The sequence below is a fragment of the Camelus ferus genome, chromosome 21, assembly GCF_009834535.1.
Source record: "Camelus ferus isolate YT-003-E chromosome 21, BCGSAC_Cfer_1.0, whole genome shotgun sequence".
Classification (NCBI taxonomy): domain Eukaryota; kingdom Metazoa; phylum Chordata; class Mammalia; order Artiodactyla; family Camelidae; genus Camelus; species Camelus ferus.
This window is the reverse complement of record NC_045716.1, coordinates 2,431,098-2,447,944: the sequence shown is the minus strand read 5'-3', so window position 1 is coordinate 2,447,944 and position 16,847 is coordinate 2,431,098. Positions and strand designations below refer to the sequence as shown.

The 16,847-nt window shown below is 51.6% G+C and overlaps 1 protein-coding gene across 2 annotated transcripts; it reads right to left on the bottom strand.

The window, feature by feature from the left end:
• Nucleotides 1-4,751: 4,751 nt before the first annotated feature.
• Nucleotides 4,752-10,407, bottom strand: RGS16 (regulator of G protein signaling 16). Of its 2 annotated transcripts, none has more exons than XM_006193001.3 (5): nt 10,223-10,407; nt 9,256-9,351; nt 8,430-8,494; nt 7,971-8,137; nt 4,752-6,594 (listed from the first exon to the last, which is right to left on the bottom strand). In XM_006193001.3, the coding sequence occupies exons 1-5, from the start codon at nt 10,264-10,266 to the stop codon at nt 6,379-6,381; spliced, it is 588 nt and encodes a 195-aa protein (XP_006193063.1). In that variant the 5' UTR covers nt 10,267-10,407; the 3' UTR covers nt 4,752-6,378. The 2 variants fall into 2 exon arrangements, with proteins under 2 accessions (XP_006193063.1, XP_014421779.1); XM_014566293.2 differs by having other exon boundaries at nt 8,430-8,491.
• Between the last annotated feature and the right edge of the window lie 6,440 nt (nt 10,408-16,847).

Below are 16,847 nucleotides of genomic sequence, written 5' to 3'. Positions count from 1 at the left end.
GGAACTATTTTGAGCCCTTTAAATATATTAAATTATATAATCTAATCCTTATGAGGTAGGTACTATTTTTGACCCCATTGTACAGATGAGGAAACTGAGGCACAAAGTGATTAAGTAGTTTCCTTCCTTCTAGAGATTTGGGCCACATCACTGAACAACACAGAGAAAGATGCCTGCCCTCATCCTTGTTGGAAAAGCCAGACAATAAACAAAATAAGTAAATTATATACAATATGCTTTATAGTGAAAATCTTACAGAAAATAATAAAGTAGAATAAGGAGGGTTGAAAATACCAGGCTGGGGATTGTCAGTCAAGAGATAATATTTGCTAAATAATGAAGACTCAAATTCCATTCTCTAGCACCTAACTACACGACATCCCTTACCCTTAGGATCATACCTCAATTATTTAAGTTGTCAATCTTTCTTTTCCTCATAAAGCAATTTGAAACATTGGACCAATTTAAGAGATTTGGTGACAGTGAATTACCCTGCGATCAGCACTTAATATTTCCTGAACACTTTTTTCTCTTTACCTAAGAACTTCAATTTAAAGTTTTTTTTTCTAGTTTTATTGAGAAATAATTGACATACATCACTGTAGAAGTTTCAGTTATGATGGTTTGACTTACATATACTGTGAAATGATTACCACAATAAATTTAGTTAACATCCATCCTCTCGTACAGCTACAATAAAAAGAAAAAAGGTAGAATTGCAGGATCACATGGCCGTTCTATTTTTATTTTTTTGAGGAACCTCCATACTGTTTTCCATCTTGGCTGTACCAATTTACAGTCCCACCAACTGTGCACAAGAGCCCCCTTTTCTCACATTGACGCCAAGAGCTTCAACTTTTAAAGTTAATTTCAGCCCTGTTGATTAGAGAAATCTTAACCCTTTTACCCACAGGGCCATCTTGGCAATTATGCCAATAATTTTCAGCTCTATTGAAACTTCACATCTTTATTAAAAGTGCATTAATAAACAAAACTAAAAGTTATATCTCTTGGATATAATTCCAAAGGAGGGAGCCAAACTTAAAGTAAGAGCAAAATGAGGCAATTCCAGGGGAACGTTTGTCTCGCCTGACACGACATGGCCACAAGGGGGCAGCAGACTGCGAGGCACGGACCAGCGCCATCCACAGTCACCGGGAAGCAGCAGCACTGATTCGGAAACAGCGCCCGCTGCCCTGGGTTTGCGTGAGGACCGTGTGCATTCATGGCTCAGCCCTACCTGCCCTCATCTGGAATTCTGGAATGTGCTACCCAGCAGATGAAATATGGAAACAGTCGAACTATAACTTGAAAAAGTAGACTTGGAATCCTGGCTTTGAATCATGGCTCTTTCATTCTTTTCAAATAATTTGTTATTGTGTCAATAAATAGTCATTGACTATTATTATTATTATTATTCATTATTATTATTATTTAAGGGACAATGATGCCTACTGTGTACAAGGAAGGCACTATGCTAAGTACTTGGAATCTGATGATAACAGCTAATACTCATAGGATATCAGCACTATGCCAAACACTTATTTTATTCCGTGTTCTCTAGGAGAGGTTCACTCTTATTGTCCTCATTTACAGATGAGGGGCTAAGCCTTGGAGAGGCTTAATCACTTCCCAAGACCATATGGCGAATGAGCCAGGATTCCAAGCCCCACATTCCAACAGCCCGGGCTGTGAGTCGCTTGGTATGGTCTATTCTGTCCCATCCTATCAAATGATATGGCTCCTGACCTTGAAGAGAGCAGTTCAGTGAAAGAAGAAGAGCTGTGAAGGGGTGAATGACAGTCCCACATCATACGTGAGGCCACCAAGGTAGGCACAGGGCATCCCACAATCACAGAAGTGACGGGCGGAGATGCATTCTATGCGGTGGACGTCTGGGAAGGCGTCAGCTGAGGAGGTGTTTTTGCTAGATTTTCAGGAGGCATTTTGAGGAGGGCGTTCTCCTCCTTAGCCCCCAACCCCTAATTCTAAAAATAGTAATAATAATAAAAGGAAGGGGACTTTCCAAGCAGAGAGAACAGCATGTGTGTACGGGCCATCTGGGTGGGTGATAAGTCAGGAGAGAGACTTGGGTTGGATCAGAGCAAGCCTCACGTGTCATCGTAAGAGCTGGACTTTCTCTCTTAGTCAAAGGTGAGTCACTGAAGGGCCTTCATGCAGACTTGGCATGCTCAGATCTGCGCTTTATGGATAAAGACTGGCACAGCGTGGAATATGAGCTGGAGGGGGAGAGGACCGGGGAGGGAGGCCCAGTGGGAAGCGGTTTTTATAGCCCAGATTGAAGAGGATGACAGTTTCCTCTAGAAGTCTCGGGGAGCTGGGAGGAGAAGCAGCGTCTCTGTGGAGGGGGAGGTTAGGGGCACAGAGGGCAGTGGCTACCTGAGGGGACGGCGATGAACTTGGTTTTGAACTCGCTCCATACGAAGAGCCTGTGGGACACCCAGGGGGAGAAGTCTGGCAGGAAGTTGGAAATGGTCATTGAAACTTCCCTCCTGCTGGATTTAAAATTAATCATTAAGAGCTATTTGCTGAACATTATATGCTGGACTTGGGGTGTAGAAAATTGGAGAGGGTCGTGCCTGATCCCAGGAGTCTGCGTCTGGGAAGGGGAGGCAGAAAGTAGGCATCTTCTCTGACCCTGGAGAGCAGCAGCCGTCATGGTGTGTGAAGCAGAGGCTTCTGCAATCAGACCCGCAGGCTCAGGGAAGGTGTCTCAGAAAGACCCTGGAGCCGGCTTTTGAAACATGCATCCCTCGGCTGATTAGGGAAGTGGTGGGTAGCAGTGATGAGAGGAGGGGACACAGCAGAGAGGCGATTCAGAATGCAAAATCAAGAAGACTTGAACAGAGGTGAATCTGTGAACCATGAGAGAGTTGTTTGCAGCGGGCAGGTGAGGGAGTAGAGAGCAGAGGCCTGGAGGCATGAACAGCCCACTCGGGGAGCACTTTGCTTGCTAAGCCAAGGCTGGAAGTGCTCTGGGGGGAGGGGCCAGTGAGTTTAAAGGTATTGGAGACCTTTTGCTGGCTGTGTGATTTTCAGGAAGTCACTTAACCTCTCTGAGAACCAATACAGAACCCGTGTTGTATTGGTTTGTGCCTGACACCTGGGAGATGTCGAGGTCAGCAAAGAGCCATTCTTCTTTATATCTAACGTGTGCTACCACCTTCAGGCCACATCGCGGCTCCAAGACCACCCTAATGTGAGAGGAAGGGCTAGCAGGACGGGAACAGGTCTTGAGGGTGGTCTTGCTGGACTGAGGAGCCTGCCAGCCCCCTGCCCAGTCACCGGATGTCCGTCATCCCCGTTCGTTTCTCCATCACTCGCCGATCACACCCATATTTTCCCACCGGCACCTGTTCTGCTTCAGAAAATACCCTTGTCCAGACTTATCCCGAATCCCTGCCCACCATTAAACGAGGCTGCCGCAGCTGATGGGACAGCTGCTGCTTTTGGTTTTCTGTCAGGCACACAGGATGCACTCAATGAGCTAAATGCATATTTTAAAAGAGGCAAAAAGATAGAAGGAAAGTAATGAGAAGACACGGTTGCCACCGCCCCACCTCTCTGGGTACCGCCTTTCTTCCTCCTTCATCCATCATATCTCTCGACCATCCTTCGCAGTCTAGACTCCCCCGCGGTGTAACTGGGTTTGATCCCATCTCCGCCACTCTATCAAGCCAGCCGCCCTGGGCGTGTTCCTCCCCCTGGAGCTTTAATTTCCTCATCTGTGTCAGACGGCAATCATACCGACCTTACAGAGCTGCCGGAAGGACTCAAGGAGTTCAGAAGCCCGCCTTGGTGCTGGTCCCCATCTTCCTTCCCAGGTCTTTCAACTCCAAGTCCCTTCTGCCCTCACCCACAGAATCGCCCCTGAGATCTGGGCTTAGAGTGAGATTTCCTGGGGTTTTCTGCTCCCTGTCCCTGAAGTCTGGTCACTGTACTCAGACTAACAACAAGGGAAAAATAAAAGTCAATGTAAGGTCTAGATCTATATACAAACTGATAATTCAGCACAGAGAAGAATTTTTAAATAGAGGCAATCAGAAAAAAAGAACAGATTCGTAGGATAAGACAGGAGAATACGTAGGTGATGGGTCACGAACAGCAGATTTGATCCTTGCAAGTCTCCCCCCAGGTTCTCTCAAGCCCAGGGCGAACCCCCATAGCCTCTGCCCGGGGACGGAGTAGTCTCACGTGCAAAGCGGCTTCCTGTGGCTCAGCTCAGAGATGTCCATGACATTATAAATAATACTAATTCTTTGAATTTATATGACATCATAAAGAAATACTACTGCAAACTGAAAATGGGCGAAGGTGAAAATGGCACAGAAGCCCCCCCCCCCCGCCATCTGATAATGTGTGGCTACTTGGCTGGGGGAACCGCCCTTTGCTCCATTCCAGGCAGACCTGGGAGTGGCTCCTGCTGGGTCTGGTGGAGAGAGGATGTGGATTCTGAAAAGACAGCTGAGCCAGGTCCAATCAACACGACGCCACAGCTTGACCCAAGTTGGGCTGTCACCAGCTGCAGGAAGTTACGCGTCAGGGTGGCCACCATTAGAACCAGTTACCAGACAAACACGGGTCTTGAATTCTGTCTCAGTCGATAACTCGAAAGCACACCCATCCGTCCTGTCGTATTTCCGGAAGCCAGAGCTTCCACAAGACTCCCCACAGCATTTCCCTTCCCCTTTTTTCCCCCAACTGCAAGGCCCTTGGAGACAAGATCTCATATTTAGGTTTTATTTTTATTCCACAATAAAATAACATGCTGAAACAGGAAAAAGGGGAGATTAAGTACATCGTTTATATCCAGGAAACCAGCTCCAGTTGTCAACAATAAATAAATATTTAAACAGTGGGGAGTTCCTGACAGGTGCCGAGAGGTTCCCAGCAAGTTCAGAGGTAGAGTCTGGTGGAGAGGGAGACAGACAGGCTGCCAGGTACTGTTGAGAGTCTCCAGTGGCGGCAAACTCAAGTTTCAAACAATAAATAACAGCAAAACACAAGGACAGAAACAACAACAAAACATGTGCGGTGACCACTGTCAGACCTGAAAAACACTTTGCTCCCGGGGGAGCTCATAGTGCAGAGAAAGCAGTGTTGATTTTCCTGGGGCCAAAGAGGGGCTGCCCGGTTCATTCACCTCCCCCAGCCCAGGCCGGTGCACAAGTCCCAGCATGGAATGTGTGTTCCGTGATGCCTTGAGGTGGCAAGCAGGTTCTGATTTCCCCCAGGCCTGCTCTTCCCACATCCTCTCTCCCCAGCTTCTATGGGCTGCCGAGGGCCCTCCAGGTCCCTGCCCCGTTCCTCCCAACACCCCCGTAAGTGCACCTCACATCCACAGGAAAGAAACACAAGGCTCCCCTTCCATCCTGGGGAATCTCTTTTTTCCCCTGTTCGCATACCCAATGAAAAAAAAAAAAAAAGATACATGTTGGCTTGATTTAAATGGGATTTTCTGGAACTGTCAAGAGATTTGTTTCTTAGGACCCCTTTCTCCCTGGCTCCATGCTGCCCGGCATAAGAGCGGGACTGGCCGCTCACCAAGAGGCCCAGGCCTTTCTCCTGATGAGCCCCACACCCAAGGGCAGCCTGAGCGAAGAGAGGGCACATCCCAGCAAGAGGCCCTCAGCGGGCCCGGCTGCACACGCAGGGTCGGGGCCACGGGCAAGAGGGCACCAAGAGCACCAAGATGCATTTCGCAAGAGCCAGGCGGCCTCTTTTCAGGGCTCTCTACTGATTTGGAAAGGGGCTCGAGGGCCAGTTCTTGAGCTGAAAACCCCATTTGGGGCAAGCATCGCGTTGGTTCTCTGGCCCTGACAAGACTGCAAGGCTGAGCGCAGGAGGGTTAAGTGCAGGCTAGGGGCCCCCAGGGCAGCCCAGAGGCAGGCGAGGAGGACCAGTCAGGAAGGCTCCACCTCCACGGCTCCCTCTGGACCAGGACGGTCTGGGAATCAGGGAAGCAGGATGTGACCAGAGTCAGCTGTTCAACAGGCAAAACGGCTGACCTGGTTGTCTTCCCCGCTCTCGTTTTTGAGATTCCCTTTATCCACACGTCTCCCAAAGCGCCCTGGAAGATTCCTTGCCCCACTGAGAATGGCCAGAGCCAGTGGTGATCCTTGTGCCACCGTTGTTTTCCCCAAGAGCCCCGTGCAACCCTCCTCTTTAGCCCTCGTCCACAGGTCCTAGAAGTGGGGGGACCCTCTTGTGCATGGAATTCAGTCCCGTAGTATCTGGAGGAGAGGATGTCGCCAGATGCCCCTTCACTGTCCTCTCTGGCTTTGCAGAACCTGCCTCCCTCTCGGGGCTGGGTGACTCAACCTCTCTGCTCAGCTGGCTTCCTCGTGGCCCTGAGGTTCAGGTGTGCGAGGGCTCGGCTGGGCTGCACGGAGAGGAGGTAGTGGCCGAGGCTTGGGCAGCCAGGTCCCGGTAAGCAGGTGACTTCAGGAAGCGGGGGTACGAGTCTTTCTCCATCAGGGCGCGTGCCTTCCCCTGAGCCACATCGAAGCACGCGGCTGTGGCGGCCTGAAGGTTCGTCCTGGTTAGCTCCCTGGTCTCATGGTCTATGTTCACCTGTGGGATGGAGACAAGCGCGGGGGTGAGTGGGGTGGGGGGAGGCTGGCAAGGCCAGGGGGCCAGCAGCCCTAGGAGGACTGGCCGGGGGGGAAGTGGAAGGAATTGAACCAATTCTCTGGAGTCTCCCGAGTCGACCATCCACTGGCCTTTTAATTCTGGGCCTGTGGCCACCTCCGATCCGATGCCTGCCTCCAGTCTCTCCGAGCGACTGAGGCTATGTTAGGAATGGATACAAATCCAGCCTCTTCTCACCCCTTCCTCTGTAACAACTCGGTTCAAGTCGCCATCACCCCTCTCCCAGATTAGTGCCAGCGCCTGCTAACGGGTCCCTCCCTTCTCCCCTTAGCCCCTCGGGGTCAGTTCTCCACCCAGCAGCAGGGTGAGCCTTTTAAAACCCAAGCCAGTTGGCCAGCAGCTGTGTTGTCTCCTCACATCGCTGAGAGGAAAAGCCAAAGTGTGTGTGGAGCCCGCAGGACTACCTGGGCCACATCTGGCCATCGGCCACCCGTGTGGCGTCACCTCCCGCTCGCTCCCCGCTCCGCACGGGCCCACATGCTGGTCTGTGACCACAACAGGTGCTCTCTGGTCTTTGCACTTTCTGTTTCCTGTGTTAGAATGTTCTTTCCTCCCTTAACTTTTTCATGTCTCTGTTTGTTATGTCACCTCCTGGGACAGCCCACCCCTCACTTCCCGGTATGAAACGGAACGACCTCACCTCCTCCCACCCTGTCTCCTGATACGTCCTCTCACATCCGGCTTTGTTTCATCGCAGCCCCTACCGTTCCCCAGCAATGTTTAGTTACTTGGTTATTGGCATCTTCTCCCACTGGGGTAGAGACTGTTTGTTCCCTGCCATATCCCCAATGACAACAGTGCCTTGCATGTAACTGGTACTCAATAAATCTTTATAGAATAAACAAAAGAGCTCGGAAAATAAAATAAAAAAAGATCCAAAAGCTAGGCTTTACTACTCTCTCTCTCCACAAGGTGGCGCCATGTCCTTTATCTGAGGCAGCGGAGGTTTGAGGGAAGGTGGACCCCAGGCAGGTCAGCCAGGGGAGAACCAGGTTATCCCAGGTCCCTGTGACGACCTGTCTCCCCAGTTGTGTAAGTGTTTTGAGCCTCTGAAAAGACCTTAGTTTACAAAAGTGGGTGTGGGCAGAAGGCAAAACCCCTGCCAACCTCTCTGGGTCCATCAGTGAGTCCGAGGGTAGCAGCACCCAGAGCACCCAGGGGTGGCTTTTTCAGTCTCCAGTGCCAGATGAGGACACTCTGCTTCAACACTCAGCCCCTCCCCCGCTGCGCCCACTGCCCCCAGTTCTCAGTGGGGAAGGAGCAGGCAAGGTCTGGGGGATCCCCAAAAGAGCCCTGACCTCTTTGGGGGCTTCACAGCGTATGAACTCCTCAAAGATCCTGTGCGCCCGGGACGCCAGCTTGGTGGCCGACCGGAGCTTCTTGAACTCCTCACAGGCCAGCCAGAAATCCAGGTTCTCCTCACTGAACTCCGTCTTCAGGAAGGCATGGAAGGCGGCCACTCCATCTGCGTTGGCGGGGAGAGAGGACAAGACAGGTCAGACAGCAGGGACAGCCAGCCCAGAATAAAAGAAGAAAAGACAGCAATTGTAGTTAATGGCTCTATTTTTAGGGTATAATTTTCTCGAACAAGGACCTGCCTTTGTGTTCTGAATAGAGGCTGGCACACCAGGGGAATCATTATTATTATTATTACTACTATTATTTTGCCCGTGCTTTCAGCATCCCTCAGGCGGGCCCCACTGCACGTTGAGTACCCACATGCCATCCACAGACAGACACAACAGGGTCCCACTCACTTCTACTGCTCAGCAGCAAGTCAAACGACTCTCTCCATGCCAGCACGTCTTCTGGGAAGTTTCTGCTAAAAAAAAAAAAAAAAAAAAAAAAAGCCTTTTAAATTTTAAAAACATCGACAAATGAGTGCATAAGCACAAGTCCTAGCCATAACGCTGACGGCAGTTGTGTAACTCACACAAAGCTTGCTAGGTGGTTATTGGAGCTGATTTGTCAAACTCCTGGTTGGGGTTAAAGGAAATAGTTGTGTTTTCCAGAGGACAGTTCACTAACCAGAAACCAAAGCAGGGACCTTTCAGCCCTCAGTACATATCTAAGACCGTCTTGACGGGCCAAAATGCTTTCTATTCCCCTGAGTCTCAGAGCTTGATTTGCGCACTTCCTCCAGGAAATCAGAGATTCGGTCTATCCAGCACCGCAGAGCCTAGCACAGCACTGGGCACAGTTGATGGCGGATATAAAAGGGCTTCTAGGTGAAGTGCATGCTAATGGAAGTAGAGTCATTGATTTAAGACCCTCCAGTGGTCTTGGACCTTGCCCTTGCCCTGGCTGCGTGTGCAGTGACATCCCCAGGTGGCAGAGTCTGGTCACTAGACATTCAGGCCCTGGGTACACTCCTTTGTTGGTGGACTGAGAAGCCTGGAGCCACTCACCCAGTCAGGCAGCTACAGCAGACCCAGCAGGAACCTCCATGACAGTCTCTATGAATGGGGCACCAAGGTTCACCTGGCGTGTCCTAACTTCTCCTTGTAGTTTCCTTCTCGGGCCTCTTTTCCTAAATCTGGCTCCCTCCTCTCTAAGAGCCTTCAGCTGGTTGGCAGGACTTACCCCTCTTTGCTGTGTTTACTGCCAACACTCCCGGTATCGGAGCCCAGCTCCGACTTGTGAAGAAAGATCCCCAGCCGTGTCTTGAACTCTTTGGCTCTGGAAGACAAAGCATGAGCATGTCTGCATTCTCCATTTGCTCAGGCAGGGCAGACTGATTTACGGGGTCCCAGAAGGGCTCAGACTGGCACCCCCCAAATTCCAGCCTTGAGGGTTCCTGGGTTCCTTGGGCTGTTCCCTGGACCCAAACGTTGCTTCTCTCATCAGTAGCATGAACTCAGAGACAATGAAAGTTGCGTGTGAGCTGCGTCTTGCTGGGCCTTGCACTTTCTGGGCCTACAGTACAGCGTACGTGGGCTTCTCCCGCTTAAGTCACCCAGATCTTTGTGCCTGTTCATTAGCAGAAGGTAGGTCAGCACTTTCTAGGCTTGTCACAAATATTTCTGGAATTGTGTGGAAGCTGATTTCCACCTTTGTCTTTACGTTTTCCTTCCCAGCCACCAGCTGGGCTTTTGAGCAGCTCCCTGGGATGTGGGTACATCCCGCACTAGGGGGCCTGAAAAACACATCTCTGCCTTCCCAGGGCCAGAGGAGGCCATGCCCCTGTATCTGTGTTTTAGAATAAAACTAAGCGCTTAAGAAACCAGGGAAGACTCAGTTCTGCCTGGTGATTCCAACGTGATCTAGGTCTTCAGCAGGTCTCCTGAGTACAATAGCCACTTGTCAGAGGATGGGGAATGACAGTAAGCAGTGGTCCCCCTGCTCCACCTTCTCCCTTCTCACGGCTCATCCTTCTCTAAGACTCTAAGGGAGGCATCTGAGAACGTGGAACCAAGTTGACCCCTGCCTCTCAAATCACTAGTTTCCCATTCTCCCGCCCACCCCGGTCCCCAAGCCTGCCGCTCCACTCCCTAAGGTTGGTGGGACTTGGACTTCTTCCTCCAGGCAGCTGGGGACGGGCTCCTCTTACCTCTCCAGGCAGGTGGTGGGGAAGGCGGCCAGGGTCCGGCACATGGCTGCGGGCGCAGGGCAGCACGTCGTGGAGAGGATGGCAGCGGGCGGCAGCGGGCTCCAGCGGGCACTGCAGGGCGCGAGGAGGCAGAGCAGCGGCGGCAGCCGGCGCCTGTTCACGCGGATTGGGTTTATCAAGCAGCACGCGAGGAGCCAGCGGCTTTTAATGCGTTGGAGGGGCGGGGCGGGGCTGAACGCTGCCGACCAATCGGAGAGCGGTACTGCGCGCAGGCGAAGGAGGAGGCGGGGCCCAGGAGCTCAACGGGGCGGGGCGATCCGCCCAGGAGGCACCGCCCCTACCCTCGTGCAACCTTCTCCCCGCGGGGGTGCGCACGGGGCTGCCCCCTCCTCCGGGCGGACGGCGGCGTGGGGAGCGGGAAGCGGCAGAGAAGCCACACGGAGACGAGACGCGCACACCCAGTTTATTAGGAAAACACCTGTCGGGCCCGGAGTAAAAGCAGGAAGCCAACTCAGCGGGGCCAGGGGGATTTGAGTGGGGGTTGGTGGGTCGGGGCGGTGCTCGCTGTGTCGATCACCGCCTAAGCCTGAGCCTGAGCCAGGGGCGCCCGAGCAAAGGGTACAAGCCGGCCAAGACAGCATCATGGTTATACTGGTAACTTCCTTTTACTGCGCTCCCACCCAGATGGCCACGGGTCTAAGGAAGCCCTTTATCGTCCTCGCCTGCGTTTTATAGACGAAGACCTGAGTCAGACAGTTAAAGAGACTTGCCCGAGATCACAGTTAGAAATAACAGACAAATGGCGGGGAGGGGAGATGGCTTTACAGAGCATCTACTATGTACTACAGAATCTACTCCTAAAATGTACCATGTACATCTACCACTAAGGCTTGGGTTTAATAATTTGCTCAAAGCCACACAGTAAGTGTTTTGCCAGAACTCAGATATGAATTTACCATGCTTTTTGCACGGCCCCTCCACAAATTAGAATCCTAACGCCTCTATAACTGGTGGATGATCCTGCCTTTAAGCAGTTGCTAGTTAAGTGTCCTCAGCTGTGAGATAAAGGTAATACATGCCCTGCCTCTCCCTCTCACTTTCCCGTAAAGGCATCACAGCCTCCCCATTGCCCCTCTCTTCTCTTTGGGATTGGGATTAAGAGGCTGCACATGAGGTTAAAAGTGCTCGCGCGATCTAGAGAGATTTCTCTGTTTCACATCTCAGCTCCACCGTTTACAGGTATCCAGGATGATCTTGGACAAGCTTCTCAACCTTTCCATGCCTCCATTTCCGCATCTCTAAGATGGAAACATGATACAATTACTTCATAAAGTTGTTATGAGGACTAAGTAAATTTAATCCTCAAGAGTTCCCCAGGAAACCGGAAACTCAGTTCCTCCGAGGAAGAGACTTGCTGGGGAGCATTCTCGGAACTAAGAGGGTGGGAGGGAAGAGGGCTGGGCAGAGGGAGGAAACAAATGCCATAACTGGTCCCAGGGGATGCCCTGGAGCAGGACGGCCTTCTGAGCCGTCCTCCCAGTGAAGCAAAGGGGCGGGCCTTTGTGCACCACATCAGCCACTCACTGGACAGCCTAATCTTTTTTTTTTTTTTTTTACATTTTTTATTGAGTTATAGTCATTTTATGTTGTGTCAAATTCCAGTGCAGAGAGCACAGTTTTTCAATTATACATGAACATACATATATTCATTGTTACTTTTTTTCCCTGTGAGCTACCACAAGATCTTGTATATATTTCCCTGTGATATACAGTATAATCTTGTCTATCTATTCTGCATATGCCTGTCAGTATGCCTGTATATATTTCCCTGTGATATACAGTATAATCTTGTCTATCTATTCTGCATATGCCTGTCAGTATCTACAGTATTTTGAAATCCCAGTCTCTCTTCCCACCCTCCGCCCCCTTGGCAACCATAAGTTTGTATTCTATGTCTATGAGTCTGTTTCTGTTTTGTATTTATGTTTTTTTTTAAGATTCCACATGTGAGTGATCTCATATGGTATTTTTCTTTCTCTTTCTGGCTTACTTCACTTACAATGATGTTCTCCAGGAACATCCATGTTGCTGCAAATGGCGTTATGTTGTCGGTTTTTATGTCTGAATAGTATTCCATTGTATAAATATACCACATCTTCTTTATCCAGTCATCTGTTGATGGACATTTAGGTTGTTTCCATGTCTTGGCTATTGTAAATAGAGCTGCTATGAACATTGGGCTGCAAGTGTCATCCTAAAGTAGGGTTCCTTCTGGATATAAGCCCAGGAGCAGGATTACTGGGTCATATGGTAAGTCTAATCTTAAACAAGGCAGTTCCCTCTGAGAGAGACCGTTGTGAGCCTCCAGCAGACAGCACCCTGAGGATGAGGAGCTGGTCCCAAATGAACTGGGAAACGCTCCACAGCCCCGGCAGCCTCACCTGTAAGGTGCTTAGGACAGGGCTCAGCACATAACCAGCCCTCAGTCGACGTTAGCTCTCAGGTTTACTGAGTAGGGGTACAGGGGTTGCTACTCAATGAGGAAAAGTAGCAAGTTTTGTGTGACTCTTGGAGTTTAAGTGTTTATTTCTTGAGGGGCATTTAAGAGTTGCTATTCCTTAGCAAGGCCTGGAAATAGAGGGTCAGAAAAGAGGAAACGAGGAGAAGAAGTTCCACCTGAGAGAACCCGAGTGAAAAGGCCCAGAAAAGCTGGTCAGGGAAAGAGAGGGAAATCGCAGAGGGGAAGGGGAGGGAGGGCTGTGAGACAGTCACTGCTGGAGCCAAGAGGTCCAAATCGGAGCAGTGGACGGGGTCTGTGTCAAAGCAGATTCCCTTGTTAAGCCAGGGCCTGCAGAAGATGAGCCAGTTAGTCAAAACCGAATGCACGCTGAAAAGCCAGAGTTGAGGTCCCCGCAGCGTCCCGGGGGCTAGTGGGCTGGGAGTGGAGCACACACTGGCTGCGTCGTCTTAGGTGCTGGCTTCCCCCCTGCATCCCCATCTCGCCCTGTCCTTGCTTCCTCCTGTTCTTGACTCCCGTTCTTCCTTCCTCACAAGTCCAGGGCTGGATTGATGTGGGGCAAGGAGATGGACAGGGGCGGGGGGCGGGCGGTAGGGAGCAACCAGGCAATGGAAGGACGCCTTTCCGAGCGCTTGCTTCTCAGCACAGCCCTTTGTCCGCGCGGTGACGCAGACCCCGCGGCCCAGCGGCAGGGCTTTCTGCTGGAGGGGTTTGTCGGCTGAGATGAGAGTTGTTGTTTCACCTGGTGCCGCTTGTGCCGGCGCACGCTTTCATTATGCAGCTGCCAAATGGGGATGTGCGTGGTGTCTGGGACAGCTTTTCTTTAAGCGACAAAAGCGAGTTTAAGGATGGATTGAGCCCCCCCGTCTTACCCTCAGTAGCACCATGTTGGAATCAGCCTGGATGTGGCCACGTGACAACAATAATAGTGATTGAGCAGAAAACCTCCTCAAGCCTTCCTGTCCTTTCTGCATCCCCGTGAATAGGGCCAGGGGAGCTTTTTCATTTCCATTCTGCAGACAACGGAACAGCCTGCCTAAGGCGCCCACAGTTAAGTGCACTGGAGCTGAAAACAGCTGAACCCCGGGCCCAGGCTCCAGATTCCAGAGCTAGTACTTTTTCATTCGACAAAGAAAGACAAAGGGATTGATGCTTGGTGCACAGACGGGCAAATCCGAGAGCACAAATCTCCCACCGCAGGATGAAGCGCCCTCTCCGAGTTCAACCTGCCTCCCGGTTGCCATGGTTACCTCTTCAGTTTCCAGGCAGAAACTTTTTGAAGTTCACGGTTTATCCCAAATTTCTCTTCCCAGCAGGTAGGTCGGTTCATGTCTGCAATTTACGTAATGACTCGACAGTTACTGTCAATCCAGCAAGTTGAGCTCCCCTGCAAATCGCACTGGCTCTGACAGACCCTGACCTCGTTTCTGCCCACCGCTCCCAGCGCAGCTGCACTGTCTTTAATGGAGGGTGTGGGGCCACGGCTCTGCTGCCTGGGTCATCTGGGGTCAGCATCCCACAATGTCCCAGCCACACTGCCTCCCACCTCCTTCAGCCCCTCTGACCCCCGACACCCCTCTTTCCACCGAGCCTTAAGTCGAGACGGGACCTTTGTCTGCTAAAAATGGTTAAAGAAAATGAGAACACTTTATCGACTTCTGATTTGGGACAGACGATCTGCACAGTGGTCTGGATCTTCCCAACTCAATCATCAATCTTCCAGTAAATATTTAGGAAGAATTTACTATGTTTCCAAGTTGGTGGGAGAAACCACAGCTTTTAAAGTCTCTTCCCTGACTTTAATGGCCTTATACTTCTTCCTACCCGAGGAAACAGAACGACCACAGTGGGGAGGGAAAGGTGACCAGAAATTATTGCCTCCTGTGACAACAGGTGTCCAGGAGAGGAAGTGACCCGCAGTGTTAAAAGAAAGGATCAGCAGCGTTAAGGGGAGGGGCGCTGTGAGAGGGGTCTGAGTGCCGTGGAAGGTCAGAGCACGCAGGGCAGGTAGAGGAAGCATGCTTCGAGTGGGACAAAGAGCTAGGGAAATCCAGCTGTAGTTGTGGGGACAGCAAAGGTGCAGAAAGATTTAGGAATTCCCTTCATACAGGCGGAGGCTTTTAGGCTGGCAGGATGCACATCTGGGTGCCACTTTTAGGTTAGAAGCATAAAAACAGCAGAGGCAGCACATTCCTGAGGTGTCTGGACTAGGAAGTGAGTGATCACGTCCAGCAGACGTGTAACAGACCGTCTCTGGGGGCCAGTTCCCCGCTGGGTCAGGACAAGAATGCTGGGCGCCCTCCCCTCCAGGGCAGGGCGAGTTGACAGGGCTCAGCCTGGGTGCAGGAGATGACGGTTTTTCCCTGATCATCCTTTAGGGCACCGGGTGCAGCTCACTTTGATGGCTGCACAATTCATCTCTGATTTCTCCTCTTCCCTCCCTCCCTCCTCTCTGGGAGGAGTTTGGAGGAGATGGGAGACCTGCTTCTCTCTACCCAGCTAGACCGATTGACCCCTAGCCTCCAAGGCGGGACTGTCTCAGCCACCTGGGGAGGAGGCCGACACTCTTCGGTGGTACCCATGGCTAGTAGGATCGTGTCTAGACTCCTCTGTGGGGCATACAAAGCTCTCACCCCCGATCTCATGTCCTTCACCTCGCACCTTGACACCCAGCCAAACTCAGCAGTTGGTGGGTGAGCCCCGCACCATGCTGCCCACACCTACAAGCCCTGAGCATCAGGTTCCACTCATTTTAAGAGCTTTTTTCAATGAACTAACTGGTGTGTGTTGAGATAGGGTTTATTAATAGTAAGCACACAGACACTCAGTGTATAGTTCAGTGGGTTTAGACAACCGTAGACGCCGTGTAACCACGGGCTGCACCATGCCCGCTTGCTGTGTGGCGTTTTACCCGAGATTCACACTACAGGATAAATCCATCACCCCAGAAACGTTCGGGCTCCTTCCAGCCCACCTCCCACCCCACCTCCCCCATCAGAGGCGACCACTGATCTGAGTCCTAGAACTCCTGTTGTCTCTTGAGTCCGTTTTTCACTTATTTTTGAGGCCGAGCTCAAGTGCTTTCTCATCCCTGGAACGTGCCCCTCCCTCTGCCGCCCGGACCGCACAGAGCTGGTCTCCAGTGTGTTTGCTCTGTTTGCTCCTGGAGGGCAGGGGCCGGGGCCTTGGTCACTGTTTGCCTTCAGCCTAACCCGAGCACCATCCCCGCTGGGTGTGTGCTCTATAAATGCTGGCCGGCCGGCCTCTGTTTCAATCCAGGTAGTAACAGCTAATGTTTATGGAACACTCGCTGTGCGCCAGGCTCATTCCTGTGTGCTTTCTTTCTCTTGAATAATCATCTCTTACAATGACCCCAGAAGATGGGGGACAATCTTGTCCTCGTTTTATGTTTGAGTAAACTGTGGCAGACCCTGGTTAGGTAACCTGCCTGCGATCACACAGCTGGCGAGCAGTCAAGCTGGGTTTTGATCTCAGCCCAACCCCAGAGCTTGGGTTCCAAACATTCACCACACAGCTGGCTGTGTGGCGTTTTCTGGAACTCAGAATTTGCTCAGGGAGCCTGAGGAGGACATTACCCTCATCCTCTGTCTTCTGTGTTTCTCCTTCCTGTATCCCCTCCTCCTTCTTCGCTCAACCCATTCCTCCCTCGCCATCACACTTCCCACTTCCCGTCTTTGCCCTCAGCTGTGTCACTGCTGGCTCTGGACTTTTCTGCTTCGTCAGTCCCTTGTGTATGCAGTTCCCACGCGTGGCCGAGCCCCCTTCTCTGCTGAAGTCCCTCGGTCAACGTCTGGGCTTTTAGCATCTTTTCAGGAGACCTCAGGTCAGTGGCTCTGCCCTGCCTCCCTGCCCTCTGTGCTTCCGGGGGCAGCTTTTCAGGCAGGCAGAGCTCCAGTTCCCAACGCCTTTGGAATGTGTTGGGCCCTGGGGACCTTTGCTCCTCTTTATCCTCTCGGTGGATGGAGCCTCTGGTGGGTACACTTTCTTGGTGGGCCCTTCACAGGCCCTGGGCGTGGGGTTTTGCGGTCTGCTGCCTGCAGGTGGGCATGCCTGCCTGGCTGTGGTGGCCTGCTTCACCCCACACCC

Coding starts and splice junctions, on each gene's coding strand:
- RGS16 (XM_006193001.3), bottom strand. CDS start 10,266: ATGTGCCGGACCCTGGCCGCCTTCCCCACCACCTGCCTGGAGAG. Junction 9,352..10,222: donor CCCACCACCTGCCTGGAGAG/GTAAGAGGAGCC, acceptor TTTGTCTTCCAG/AGCCAAAGAGTTCAAGACAC. Junction 8,495..9,255: donor AGTAAACACAGCAAAGAGGG/GTAAGTCCTGCC, acceptor TTTTTTTTTTAG/CAGAAACTTCCCAGAAGACG.